Source organism: Camelus bactrianus, chromosome 10, assembly GCF_048773025.1.
Source record: "Camelus bactrianus isolate YW-2024 breed Bactrian camel chromosome 10, ASM4877302v1, whole genome shotgun sequence".
Taxonomy (NCBI): domain Eukaryota; kingdom Metazoa; phylum Chordata; class Mammalia; order Artiodactyla; family Camelidae; genus Camelus; species Camelus bactrianus.
Window position 1 is genome coordinate 24,505,657 of NC_133548.1, and position 14,458 is coordinate 24,520,114.

Here is a 14,458-nt window from a genome sequence, read left to right on the forward strand (position 1 = left end):
GCTGCCAGCCCTCAGCTGTCATCGGGAATGGCCCTCCCCTCCCCGGGCATTGGTGGGAATCGGCAGTGCCAGTTCTCTCGCTGGAAGTTGTCCTCGGCTCCCCAGAGCTGCTTCTACCCAGGGACATCCAGGGACTGGTCAGTATTAAAGGACAAGAGTTCAGATGTTTCTCGAAAACTCAAGACAACTCTTCAGGGCCACGTGAGCTACAGAGCTCCCCGTGGGCTCAGCCGAGGTCTTGTAGTTCCTGTAGCATAGCCCGACTTTTAACTCTGTCCAGCCCTGCTTCCTTCCCTTCCCCTCCAGGTGTCCTCCGAGAGCACGCTGGGGGCCCCGGCCTGGTGAGAGGCTGCGCTAGTCAAGAGGCTGAGAGGTCTTGGGATCCAGGAGAGGCAAGTACCAAGAGTAGGAGCCGGCAGCATCCAGAGCACAGGGAATCAGAGCGAACGGGCAGGCAGATGACACCTGAGTGCTCACTAAGGAAGGGAAGCTGTTGGTCTCCTGCCTGGTGGGAAGCCGCCTGCAAAGGAGGGAAGCCTTGCAGGGGAGGCCTGGCTCCATGTGGGGTCACTAGGCCATCCTGAAACCTGGCCTCCCTGCCTCTAAGCCTGCAAACAAGAATTCACCTCCTGCTCCCCGCTTGTCAAGAAGCCTCCAACTTTGTAGGGTTAACAAGTACCTTTCTGGGCAGCCACCAGCCCAGGGAGGCCTCGATGACACCAAAAGGCTCCCTGCACCACCAAACACCTCCACCTCTGCCTCAGTCTCAACCAGGGAGACTGATTTCTCAGGATCAGATATTTCCCTGGGATTAAAGGCCCCTGTTAAAACACAATGTGCTACAAATTAACTTGGGACAACATATCAAACCAGGGTTACTAACAGCTTAAACTCGCTGGCAGAGGTAGGGAAAGGAAAGGCAGAGATGGGAGATGTATGTAAGAGAGTTCTAGGTGGGATGCCAAGGGGGTGCTGGCGGTGGGGGTGGGGTCAACACAGAGCACCTAATTCAAGGGCAACAAGCAGGTAAAGGACCCAATCCCCAAATCCAACCACCTGTTTCCCAGTGGAACCAAAAGTTGCTTGTACCCTTAACTGGGCACATCACGCAGTGCCAGGGCATCCCTATGCTTTGCTTTGGTCTCTGACTATCATGCCAAAGCCGTAAGATGCTGGGGGAGGGGGCGGGATGGGTGAGCAGGAGAGACTCCTCATTAATAACAGGATTTTCAAGTCTGTTGAGAAGGCCCCAGACTTGCTACAAGCTATCCCAGGCAGTCACAGGCTTTCCAGATCATATTTCATTTCCCTGCAAATGGAAGCGATCAAAAAACTGTTCTGATTCCTTGGCCTCCTGCCAGTAACCACTGTTCACCTAAACAGAGAGAACTGGCTGCATGGTCAGCCCAGAGAGGCCAGCAAGACAAACACCCCATCATACCCAACACAAGGCACCCGAGCCAGCAGCTGCACTGGGGACTGAGCTCTGAGTGGTGCCTCCGTCTTCCCCTTGGCTACACTTTCCTCCACTAGTTCCCACAACTGTTTCTCAAATACTGCTCTGCCAGGGAATTCTCCCCTCACCTCGTTTTTCACCTGGTGCCGCGGTGCAGATGGTGGACCGGCCTCGGCAGCCTCTTTGCTGCATGCATTCCTGTAGCACCAAGGCTGACTGGCTAACGTGCACTTGGGGCCCTCTGTGAGCGGTGTTGTGGCCGAGAATTAAGTTCTGTCAATTAAATGCACTAGTGTGCGGTCTGGATCGAAGAAATGAGGCTCCTCGGAGGTTCCATGGCAGCCCGCTGCCCCACCTTGGGGCACAGACAGCAGCCCCTGGTCAGGGCCAGCCCTGTGGCTCCGGTCTCAGTCTTCCCTGGAACACTCCTCCAGCCTTCTGATAATTTGGGGAACACCTAATTCCTTATAGTCCTTTTTCGTCTGTTGAAAATGGCTCGATGTTTTCTGTTTTCTGCTGCTGCACCCTGCCTGCTGTAGGACCCCTATTGGTAGATTTACATAGACTCTTCAGTTGTAAAACCATCTGGTTTTCGCTAACATTTCAAGTCATTTCCCCAAAGATTGTGCTGGTGCTTGTGATGGTTACAGCAGAACCTTCGACATCACCTCTTCTGAGATGCATCAACGGATCAACCATCCTTCTTAACATTTTCAAACTCACTGCCTACATTTTAGGGTCTAAGCCGACAGTCCACCACGAATGCTGTCTGAGTACCTCCAGGGGGTGGACTCTCAGACAAGGTGCTGGGGAGAAGCTAAGGGAAATAGCCTTTAAAGCTCTCTACTTCTGAGAAGTCAGCATTCATTTTCAACATTATGATTCAAAGAATCTTTTCAGAGTCTCCCTCACAGCCGAGGCACATAGCTGACCCTACTCCTGTCGTAGGCTTTTGAACTCCAAATGCAAATCAAGGTTGAGGAGGTGCATTTTTATTTCCGGGGAATGATCTGATTATTACCTGCAGTTTGGAAGCAAAGGCTGATTCATCATCTACATACAAGGGTTAACAATTTGGCTGATAGGAAGAATCAGTTCGGGTCTTAATTCTGCCTGAGAATTCACATTTGGAGCACTTTCTTTTCCTTTCCTCACTGCTTCATTCTTTTCTGTATCTTTCACATAGAAAATAACATTTGAAAAAATTATCTGAAATAGTCATTTTTGTTTTGAAATATTAAGCTCTCATCTTTTCTACCCACTTCGTGCACTGGGAGGAGTGAATTTCAAAGTTAGTTTAATGATATAGGCTGGCCTTTTTAGGATTGATCAGTTTTGGACACTTCTCTAAAATCATGCCTTCTTCTAAAACAGGTGACTCCTCCTAGAAAATTGCTACCCAAGTGAGCCCTAGTTACGGCCAGGAGTGTGGTGCGTCCTTTAGGGTGGCCGAGTGGTTGAGAATTGCTGTTGCAAAACACAGTGATTCCCAAACCCCTTGGAATTAAGAGTCTCTCTTCCGCAGGCTCTTATACCCCCTGCTCCGTGGAAAAATTCTGAAACAATCCAAGCAGCCGTCAGTCCTGGGGCTGTGACTTGCCCGTGGAGAGTATGTTTGTTGGCTTGTTTGTTGACTTATTCATTTATTTTTATATGTGGGCGTTTCCTCTGGGGCTCTAAAGCCAGCAACCTTTGAAAAATTCACACGTAAATCAATCTCCCGGTGCTCTTGTTTCTACCATGTCCAGAAGCCAGTCCTGTTTGGTGTTCCCTAATCTGGCAGAAAAGACTAGAAAATGTTGTCCAGGCTTCAAGATCCCTAAACCCAGTAGGAAGAATGACATGCTTCCAGCTGAATGACCTGTTCATGGCTGAGCTAATGGATTCTTTTGCCAGGAGTGCCTCGGCAGTATTGGAAAATCAAGATTCAGAAAGTGAATGCGTACACTGTTTAAAACTATACTCTTCTTTTTCTGCTTTATCTGCTGGTTCACTTTTTGCTTGTGTGAGTTATCCATGCAAGCATTCTTGTGAGACCTGACATCTTGGAAAGATCAGAAATACAGGACATACATTATGTCATGAGAAGACAGGTATATAGGGTGGTGGGTGCATGGTGGTTAAGGGGCTGGGCTCTAGACTCGGGTAAACAAATTATGTAACTGCTCAGAGCCTTGCTTTCCTCATCTATACAACAGGCATAATGAGAGTAGCTACCTGACTGGTGACTGTGCATATTCAGTCAGATAGCACACATGCACAGACTGGACTAGGGACTGGTCTAGAGTGCACAGTCGGTAAATGACAGCTAGTACTTTTCACAGGATTAAAAGGCACAGGAGGAGATAGAGGAAGCAAGATCATTCTTAGCATCAACACTCTAAATTCTTAAAACTGCTCCCTAGACGGTCACTTTCTCTTAAGGAAATTTATATTTGCTTACATTTTGGGATCACATGCACTTTCCAAAGAAACATATATTTAGAAAATCTATTCGGATGAAGTGGGTTTCCCCTAACGTAATTGTAATTGAAATATTTATACATGTTTGTGACGGAGTGAGCAACCTACTTTAAAAAATCATCTCTCTTCTTCTACTGCCCTAATACAGCTTTCCAAAATTATTAAGTGAGTACTTCCAGTCACGGCACAGTGGTAAAAAGGAAAGAAAGAAAGAAAGAAGAAAAAAAAAACCCAAACTGTAACATTCTCTTTTCAAGACTATTAGCGGGGAGGGTATATAGCTCAGTGGTAGAGCACGGGCTTAGCATGTGTGAGGTCCTGGGTTCAATCCCCAGTATCTCCACTAAAATAAACAAATAAACCTAATTACCCCCTCAGATAACCAACCAACCAACAACAACAAAAACAAAACAAAAGACCAACAGGGAAACCTCTGGCCTATTTCCTCAAACTGTGAAAATGTCTGTCTAGAACCACATGAGAAATCCATTAATACAAATCTTAAAATAAATTAAGAATCCTCTTAAACCTCAGCAGAATATTCCCAAGCAGAAGAAAAAGTTCCCCAAACTACAAGCACCCAGGAAAAATATTCACTGTGGGCAGGGAAAGATTAATTGGAAACTTCAAGTGCCCTATTTCTAACCGCAAGCTGATGATCGAATTGATGACCACGTTTGGTATAAGACATATTTGTATGAGGAGAAAACTTAACGTTGAATAATTTAATCTGGAGGAGGAAAAAAAAAAAAGACTTGCCCAAAGCATCTGGAATTTTACAAAACTAAAGTATCAAACTGTTTTCTATGAAAAATGAAAAAGAAATAAAAGATAAGTGTATCACCACCAACACAAACCTTTAAAAGTAAGGGAGGTAATTAGAAATTCAAATTAAGTATAATACTCTGTTTTCAGTTGAACCATTTAAAAATGCCACTGTAAGCTTTTGTGACAATGACCAATCCCTAGAGGGAAAATAGCTTCTGGCCTTTAAATCAGCACCATATATTTAAGAAATCAAGTGTCACTTCCCAATTACAACCTCATAAATTGTAACAAAATTCTATCTGGACATATTTGAATCATAACTCTTGTTATAGAAAATTTTTTACTTGTAATTAGACAACTATTTTAGGAGAAAGGGAAAGAAACGTTTTCATAAAACCTAAGAGTATATTTAAGACTATTTGAAATCCTGGGGCCGAGTGAAGCACTATTGAACATCTCAGCATAGTATTGTCCACGTGAGCTCATGAGAGCAACATGAGACAGGATGTAAAACTTGACAGGAATCATCATCTGGGGAAGCTTGGTGGGATTAGAAGCATTTTTGCAGCTTGGAGCATCACTGCACAGAAGCATGTGCTTCATCACGTGAAATCACCAAATCACTCTGTTGGAAATCTCATTGTTTCCACAGCATATTGAGGAGTTATGAAATCAGGAACAAGTCCAACCTCTCAACAGTCCTACGGATTAAAAGAAGTCTATATTCAAAAGACTTCTAACCCGCGGTCATGGTTCCTACTGAGTTTCTAAGGACAAAGGGGAAAAAAAAATTAAGGACATTTAGAATTGCTGTTGAGTTTAAGGTTAATAATGTACTATTCATGAAATGGTTGAATTTAGACATGGAGATCTTTTGAGCAATAATCTGTTACTCTGACACATTCGAAGTAGTCTTACTTTGCAAAATAGCTAATAAGGAATAATAAAATAGAAAACATTTTAGTGCATTTTTAAATTCCACAAACACACAGCAAACTGAAACATTATGGGATGCTTTTATCCCCTTTGCTGTCAGGGAAAAGCAAAGCTTGTATTCACCTCAGCCCACCAGAGACTCACATCATATCCACTGTTTCGGATTCCACGCCGGGGTCGCTCCCGAGTCACCAGAAGGTCCATCTCCGTTTCCCCTGGACTCGGGCTGTTCAGAGATTGCCGGCTTCGGTAGACGGAGTTCTTCATCTGTTGCCTGAAGAAAATTCAACAACTGTTATGATGCAGCAAATGCCTTGACAGATGGAATTCTCCACTGATCCAAACTACAGGCAACCAATGACGGGTTTGGATTTGCCTCGCAAATCTCAGAATTGATGGTATTTGTTCCCTGGCCATCGGGGCTGCAGAAAGAGTGGAATAAAGGTTTTTGTTTTTGTTTTTCTAGATGCTGTAACAACTTGGCTGAATTGGAAATGCTCTTTCGTATGGAGACTCGGTAACTATAATGAATTGCAATACTGCAACCTCATCTAAAATTCTGCTGATGGCGATGACAGGGACTCTCCCTTGACCCTCTAGAACAGCTAATGCTGAAAGAACAAACCTGCTTTCGTTGACTTTGTTGACTTAGCAGCCTCCTGTTCCTTTTAATCTTTCTGATTTCACATGCAGGGTTCCATGAGGTGTTAATAAACCCTATGGCTAATGAACTTCTTAAACACAACTGTTGATAGATTTTCGTTTCTACCTTCACCACGGTGGGGTCCCTTCTGGGCTGAAGAGCCATAAACCAAGAGGCAGTTTGGGGCCCATCCAGTCAATCCGTCCATCCTCCAATGAGTGGCTACTGTGTATCAGGCACTGAGGAAGAGGCTAGGAACCACGGTGAGTAAGACAGACATGGCCCTGCTCTCCTGAGCTTACATTCTAATGAGGGAGGCACTCGATTCACACGATCGTTTCCAAGAGTGATCAGGGCTATGAGGAAAACTGAGGAGCTGTGACAGATGGTGACTAGGATGGGGGATGACTTTAGACAGGATGGTCAGGGAAGGCCTCTCTGGAGAGGTGACATTTCAGCAGACACCTAAATAGAGCCAGCCACATGCCAATCTGGGCACAGCACATTTCAGGCCCAGGGAGCAAGTAGCATGTTCAGAGGCTCTACTCGGCTCCCCCTAGGAAATGCATGAATTTGTCAGCACTGTCTTGTTTCCACTGACATTAGAAGAATATTTTGAGGAGGGAAGGCTGTGAGGTTGTGAGGGCTGTGGCTCTGCTTTTCTTTTTGCACAAGAGGCAGCTCTTAGGAGCAGTGACTTTCACATGATCCCACAGGGTGACAAAGGTAGGATAAAATCACTGGCTACTTCCTTCTCAGCCAACAAGAAGTTTCTCTCGGTAAATTACTTGCATTTCAGAGCATCTGCCTTCAGGGAACTCCCCAAGCACCACTATTTTGTGTCTCGATTCTAAGATTCTACCCATTCATGGGTTGAAGGTGAAGAGGTTGCATTATTTATTCCTGGTGACTGTGGGGAAGCCTGGAAGGTACGGATACCTTCTCATGACCCCACGCTCAGTTAACCATCCCATGACAGTCGCACACTATTAGTCTAGAGTGGACATTACAACTCCCAAGGCAAAACACTAACCTTGCAATTAGCCTAGGGAAGAAAACCAAAACTATTAGACCCACTCCCTCACTACACCTGTTTAAAGAGCATTTGTGGTCTTTGCTTGCCTGGCTCCTGGGACAAAATTCTTTTGGTAAGAGGACGATGATATTCTTTGGGGCTAGTTTTCCTCTAGGGACAGGCATGTGCCTCAGGCTGGACAATCATAGCATCACAATCCCATGGCCATAACAATTGGTCAAAGGGGAGGTACATGAGTTGGTTCAATGAGACTAAGTCTCAAGGCTTTTGCTACAACAACCAGGAAAGAGGCATTGTCTTGGCATTAAGGCTTCTAAGAAGACAGGAGACAAGCCTGGAGTGGCTGGCAGCCAGTTTGCCACTATGAGGTAAAAGCCTGCCTGAAAGGAGCCAGCAAAGAGTGAAGAGACAGCAAGATAAACATGGAAGCCCTTGTAGAACCCCTGGGATCTAGCCATGTCTGAAGCTTTGATCTGTTCAGTGGTAAATTCCCTTTTTATTTCACCCATTTGTGCTGATTTTCCATCATTTGCAACCAAAAGAATCCTGACTAATGCAGGAGTTTACCACCTAATGTTATAATCCGTGCCCTATGGTTATCTGCAATTAAAGGCTTCCTTTAGGAAAGGAGCACAATTCTGTGAAACAGAATCTGAGTGATTCACACTTTGAGGCAGACCCCAAAGAATTCTTACCCTTGACCTAAATACAAATCATTTTTTGAAAAAGCAGATTTCACAACTGTCTTGAGATTGCCAATTAGCCCATTTAGAAAAGATTTACTAATAAGGGTGGTGGGGGAGTAAATACCAGGATTAGCAACTGACATTTAAGTAGGTTATTTTGGAAGTATTAGAAATACAACAGTGAGACTGTGTAAGCCCTTTCAAGAACCATGAACGTGGGTGAGACCTTAGACACTGGTATACTCTCCAGTCTCCTTTCCATCAAACACAATGTTCTATTATATACAGTTTAAAGGCTGCTCTTTAACATGGATCCCAAATGGACCAGACCACTAATGTGTGCCTAGAAACAAATTGAGAATTCAGGTAGAGAAGTTACTTAGTTTATCTAATTATTGAGTTCCACTAGGTGTATTCATTTCCTGTTGGTATGTTGCTATATTCTTTAAAAGTTAACAAATTTGGAAACTTGCAAACTTGAAATGTAAGTTTTTCAACCTCTGAAAATATTGCTGGGAGGATAATGATACATTTTATTTGAGTTTTTTTTTTTAGGATCTTGGAATTAACCCCTACAGTTTAAGAAAGTAGTTCCCAAACTGTGTTCTGTGGAACCCTGGGGTTCCATAAAGACAGACTGGAGCCACTGAGAAGGAGGAGGAGGAGACACTGCTTCTATCAGAGCAACTCTGTCTTTGTAGGTTATTGCCTTAGGTTGGGTTCCCCCAGAAGCTGGCTCTGTGATGATTTAAGTAGAAGTGGTCTATTTGGGAGAGGGTTCCAGGAAGCACAAGTTGGAAATTGGGAAAATGAGAGAGGGAAGCGAAGGAGGCCAATAAAGGATGTGATTCAGAGCAGATCAGTGTGTCAGGCACTTGGAGCTCAAACTTACTGCAGAAGTGTGGGAGACAGTTGTTTTAAAATGTAGGTTTCATTATTATTCACGTATGGTAAAAATCTACAGATCAGGAGATGACTGCCATTGAAAAGACAGCTCGTATACTCACAAATCTCAAGAGGAAGTGGCACGCCTCACCACGGAGGGCCACATGGGAAGCACCAGGGTCAGTCACGAGGCAGAGGGAGTGAGGAAAAAACGTGGGCAGGAGACTTTATTGTGGTTTTCGCGGGAAAGAACTGGCAAGGCAGGGTAAGCAGGCTTAGGAGCAGTTTGCTTGAATGATTTTGGCAGACTCTGGGGGCATGGGAGCTGTCCCTGTTTGTCTGGTACTGTAACAGGGAAGAACAAAGCTGACTCTATATTGGATGTTTCTTTTCCTTTAACCTTTGTATTCTATTGCTTTCACTGTAAGTTTAGAATGTTGCCTACAGCCTGAAACATACAGGATGTAGGCTAGCCCATTCTCAAGGCTCTGACCTTTAAAGGTGTAACACTTTTCCATTCATACAGAGAAAGAAAGTTGCAAAACAGAAATAGCATTTGTCTTATTGGAAGTTTACAGGAACATCATGACCTGACCTACATGGGCAGCTGCAAGAACAAAGGGATTTGGCAGGAAGAAGTTTGCAACAACCAGCCACACCCCTTCCTCTTTTAGTACAAAAGAAGCCTGAATTCTCGAGTAAGATGGGTCTTTGGGACACTAGTCCACCATTTTCTCAGTCTGCTGGCTTTCCAAATAAAGTCACTATTCCTTGCCCCAACAACTTGTCTCTCAGTTTATTGGCCTGTCATGCAGTGAGGCAGTACGAGCTTGCATTTGGCAACAGTACCTGGCCAGGGTGATTTGGGCAGGAGGGGTTGGGGCCCAGAGTGCAAGAGCCCTGTATACAGTAGGCAGTTGGGTTCTGGCTTGTTTGGTTTGTGTATGACAGGGGGACTTGCAGGGGAGCCTTTACTATCTCTAGGAATTGGCTAGACAGCCCTGGGATGGGCAGTTTCACCAAGGGCAAGGCCCCAGATGTCAAATCATCAAATACAGAAACCAGAAAACGTGGTTATTACAACAGTGTGGAGTTCTCCTGCCAGGGGTATTTATCCATCAGTGCCCATCCATCACTGACTACTTCTGCTCACAGAACATTTAACTACCTGGCACTTCTAGCGGGGAAGCTCATGTTGGATGCTCACAGTAAGAAGGATGCTGCTGGCCTATAGAGCCCCCCATCCCTCCACTAAGGGGACCTGTGGGTTTGTTTGTTTGGTTTTTGGGTTGGGGGGAGTGGTTAAATGAGCCTTTATTAGAAGACTGTAGCAGTGTATTCAAAGAAGATGGCCCTACAAAATAAGGATTTTTTTTTTTTTTTTTTTTTTTTTTTTGGTGGGAAGAAGTGATTAGGTTTCACTTATTTATTTTTTAGAGGGAGTACTAGGGATTGAACCCAGGACCTCATGGATGCAGGACCTCGTACATGTTAGGCATGAGCTATACCCTCCCCCCACCCCCGAAGGATTTTAAATTAAATCCCTAACTGCGTGGATAGGAAAACCAGGCTGGGGCTGAAGGGGGGAGTGGTGTACCCCATCTTCACCCATGTGTGCATACACATGACACACTCACACCTGCACAGGGCTTGTGCCTTGCAGTGGCTGGGTCACTGAGAGCAGAAGCTCTAGAGAGTTGAACTGTGAACAGCAATTAACAGGTAACTCTGCCCTGTGAGGACTGGTAACACACAGCAGACAGCAGTAGACAAGGCCTGGAGGCAACTGCACCGAGTGACAAGAATAGCGCCTCCGAGCTTCCTGAGTCTCTGTCACTCTCTGTTAATCTTTCCCTCCCCGTCCCCATCTCTTGCTGACCCCATCTCCCTTCCTACCCTCACCTCACCTGACTTGTGTTATCCCTTCTTTTCCTCTTAACTGGTCCCAAAAAAATTATTTTTGGTGCTTTAAGGTCATCAGAGCATTTCTTCAGCAGACATTTACTCAGAGCTGACTACACTCACAGCATCAGCAGGCCATCAAAGGGCCTTGAGAATCTGGCCTGACCTTAGTAGGCAGTGGGGAGGCCCCCCCCGCCGGAAGAAAAAAAAGTTTTGTTCATTCTCCTTATTAAACACCTTAACTGAAATTTTCATTCATTTCTCAAATAATTTCCAAGCCAAGTTCCTCTTACTTGTATATGATTTTTGATTCATTTTCCAAGAATCAGCAGGAAACCCAGGAAAAACAGCTCCGCACTCCAGTCTACAAAAGACCCCTGGAGTAAAAAGTCCCAAAGCGCGAAGCAAAAGCTAAAGCCCCCAGCTCCCCCCCGCATAGTTTCTTCTCTTTTTTTCTATAGTTATCAACACAGGACACGTGCATTGTGATCATGGTCACTGTGTGATTTTAGATCAAAAGCCTGTCATCCCCTCCAAGCCTAGACAGAGGCCTGGTACATGAAGCCTTGTTGAGCATTCATTCCTTTCTTTTCATTATTGAAAATAAATTATGCTCATTCCATTCACAAAATTTAGCCCCACCTCCCAGCTTGATTTTGTGGCTTCCATCCAAGCCTGTCACACAGTCATTTTGGCTTTTAATAAATACTCACCCAGGCCAGGAACTGTCCCGTCTGCACCCCCGCCCCCACCCCAGTCTGTGGAGGGTACATCTGCCAGAGCTACGAGATGGGTCAAAGCCAACGAGCTGCTGCCAAGGAGAACATGTATTTGAGAGAGATGGTCTCAACCCATGAGAATGCGTCTGAGGAAGTGCTTATGTGGGGAAGGGGGGCAAAGAAGAGAGGTGGGCCTGTTTAGCTGTGCTAACCTCTACCCCTTTTCCCAGTAGGTGAGGCACTCTCTGCTGAGTTAGCAACAAAGTTTGGAAGGAAGCCAATTCCAACCCACAGGCCTAGCCCTCCCTTGCTAGGCCAGGACCCCTTTTTAGACTCTTTCAAACACCCTTTGCACTTGTGAGCCATAAACTTTTGGGGTGGTCCTAGCCTTTCTCTCCCATCAGATCTTAAGTTCCACAAGAGCAGTGACTGGGCTGTCCTGCCCACCATCAAGTATTAAATAAACTGAATGAATGAACACGTGATGGTATTCATGATGGTATTCAGCACTGCGTATGGTGCCTAATACAAGTAGGTGACAATAAATGTCAAACGAATGAGCAAGTCTATGAATTAAAGAGAGGAACCCAGCATGGAGGTCTGAGTAGCTATGCAGTAAGGACTCACTGAAGCTGAATAAAAAGGTGAGGCACGGAGTTTGCTTTTCTTACACAAGAGCCACTAAAATAATTGACAAATACAATGTCTCTTGATCTGGAAGTTGCTTAACCAGCTGGATGATAATCATATCCTTACTCAGCTCTGAAACAGCTACTGGTTTGAAAATATCATTAAGCTAAAGGACAAATATGGTTGTTTCCACAAGTTGTTTTTTTTTTTTTAATGGCTTCAATTTTATTCTTTTCCAGGCTTATGGCACTCCTACTCGTACAGGTCAGCGCGGCCAGGACCAGCACCCCGCAGAGATGATAGTCCTAAGGTAACAAGCAGATCCAGAGACCTGGACCATATCGCCCAAGGTACCCCCTGCCATCAACCCACCAACAGTACAGCGACCTTGAGAGACTCCCTTAGAGACTGTACCTGCTTTTAGCTTCGGTGAATGGGGCACAGAGTTCTGGGTCTGGATCCAAAACGTGCTCGATTTCCTTTGGGGCTTTCTCGTACATCTTTTTCCTTTCCGTCTGAGCCTTGCTCGTCTCCACCGCGGGGAAGTCGTAGTACCCCTTCCTCTTGGCCTTGAGGCGCAGCTTGTTCCGATAGTGCTCAATGTCCGACTTCTGCTTCAGGGCTTTGTTCACCTGGGGAGACAGACAGTCTCAGGCCCACACCTGACCAGCTCTCTGATGGAGAGCTTTCATCAGAGGGTCACAACTCCAGGAAAAGCCATCCTGGGCTTCTCCTCTGGCCCTCTGAGCCAGCCAGACGCACCTGTGTCCCGTTCCAAGACCAGCGCCTTAGAGTGGGACACAAACAGCGTGGGGCCTGGCGCCTGCCTGAGTCACCTGAGACCTCCCGCCAGGCCCCCTCGCCCATCTACTCGAGTCCACGCAGGCCTCGCTTTTAGCTTTGTGGTGTGGGCCTTAATTTCATGCCTAAACCCGTTTGGTTCCCCTGGGTGGGAGACTCTGACTTGGCAGCCCAGCTAGACTTGGTGCCCTGACTTTAGCTCCAGCCCCGAGGAGCCCAGTGGCCTCCCCTGGCCATTTGGCTGGTGTCCAGCTGGATAAGACAGCCAGTTCCTGGCGGGGTTGAGTTGGAATGAAGGGGGTGGGAAGGGGGAGCAGACAACCTACTCCCAAGGTCTCCCCACTCTCCCACCCTTTTTTCAAGAGCTTATTTTTGTCAACCTATAGCTTTCTTGAAAGGTAGGTAATTTTGAAGGCTTGCACGGCCACCACTGCCAAGCAGTTCCTGCTCACCTGTCAAAGATACAGGCAGATGACTGTGCGAAATAAACAACAAGTGATAAGGATGTTACACCCACAAGCAGAGCTGAATGATGAAATCTGCCTGACACTTACTGAGTGACACGATGAACCACAAGTGCTGTCTATAATCAGACTTGACTATATCTGTATAATCACATATCGTGTAGAGAGCATTTTTATAGCTGTAATCTTAAGGGACAAGCATGGAAATTCTAGTAAGTCTGGGGATGACTTCCACGTGATAGGTGAGGAAACTGAGGCCCCAAAAGGTAAGTTAGTAAAGCTCGGAGCTGGCGAGTAAGAGTGAGAGCTCCCCTTACAGGGTCCGTGATGCGCAGTCACTGAGTGTGAAGTCTTCTTAACCTTCACAACAACCCGCAGGGCAGGTTATTTCACTCTCCATTTTACAGATGAGATTAAGGAACTTTCTCAAGTCCCACAGACAATCAGAGGTAGGGCCAGGGTTTGACCCTGGATGAAGTTCAGAGTCTGCACAGTTAGCCGCTAAGTACACTGCCCTTCAGAATGAGAGGACAAAGGAGTAAAGAGGGTCCCGAGTCTCAGCCCCTGGACTGGCCAGGGGAGTGGCTGGGGACTGGGGTTGGCCTGGCCTTGCCAGAGCTGGGTCTTTCCAAGTGGAAGATGCCCAAGACAATGGTTACCTGGCAGTGCATCACAGCGGGATGCAGAGCTGGCTCCCCTGAGACTCCCAGGACACAGAGGAGCTTCCACGCTTCTCCAGCCAATGCCAAGGGCAGAGGGATGGTGGGGGCAGTACAGTTGTCTTAACCCCTTTGCGTCCCTCCTGGACTCGAAAGTCCCCAGGGTATGGAGGCCCCACAGCCTGGAATGCTGGGCTTCTGGCCGATTGGGCCCATGAATCCCTGACTCACTGTACGTGCTGCTGACAATACTTGATTAAGCTCTTCTTCTGAAGTCTCTTCTATGTCAGTAATTAACTTAAAATCTGCCAGAACATCAAGACTTCAAAAATTAAGGCCGGGCAGTGTTCCCTTCTGCTGAGGGAGCCGCTACCCTCTGCTCCCCCAGGTTCCCCACACTGTCACGGGCA

The 14,458-nt window shown here is 46.1% G+C and overlaps 1 protein-coding gene across 3 annotated transcripts in view; it reads right to left on the minus strand.

The window, feature by feature from the left end:
* KIAA1549L (KIAA1549 like) overlaps positions 1-14,458 on the minus strand; it is a 238,772-nt gene that overhangs the window by 34,023 nt on the left and 190,291 nt on the right. For all 3 annotated transcript variants that reach the window (XM_045523904.2, XM_045523903.2, XM_074372189.1), the window contains exons 15-16: positions 12,539-12,756; positions 5,768-5,897 (exon numbers count right to left, since the gene is read on the minus strand). In XM_045523904.2, coding sequence (XP_045379860.2) covers positions 5,768-5,897; positions 12,539-12,756 — 348 coding nt within the window. The remainder of the gene's footprint in view (positions 1-5,767; positions 5,898-12,538; positions 12,757-14,458) is intronic.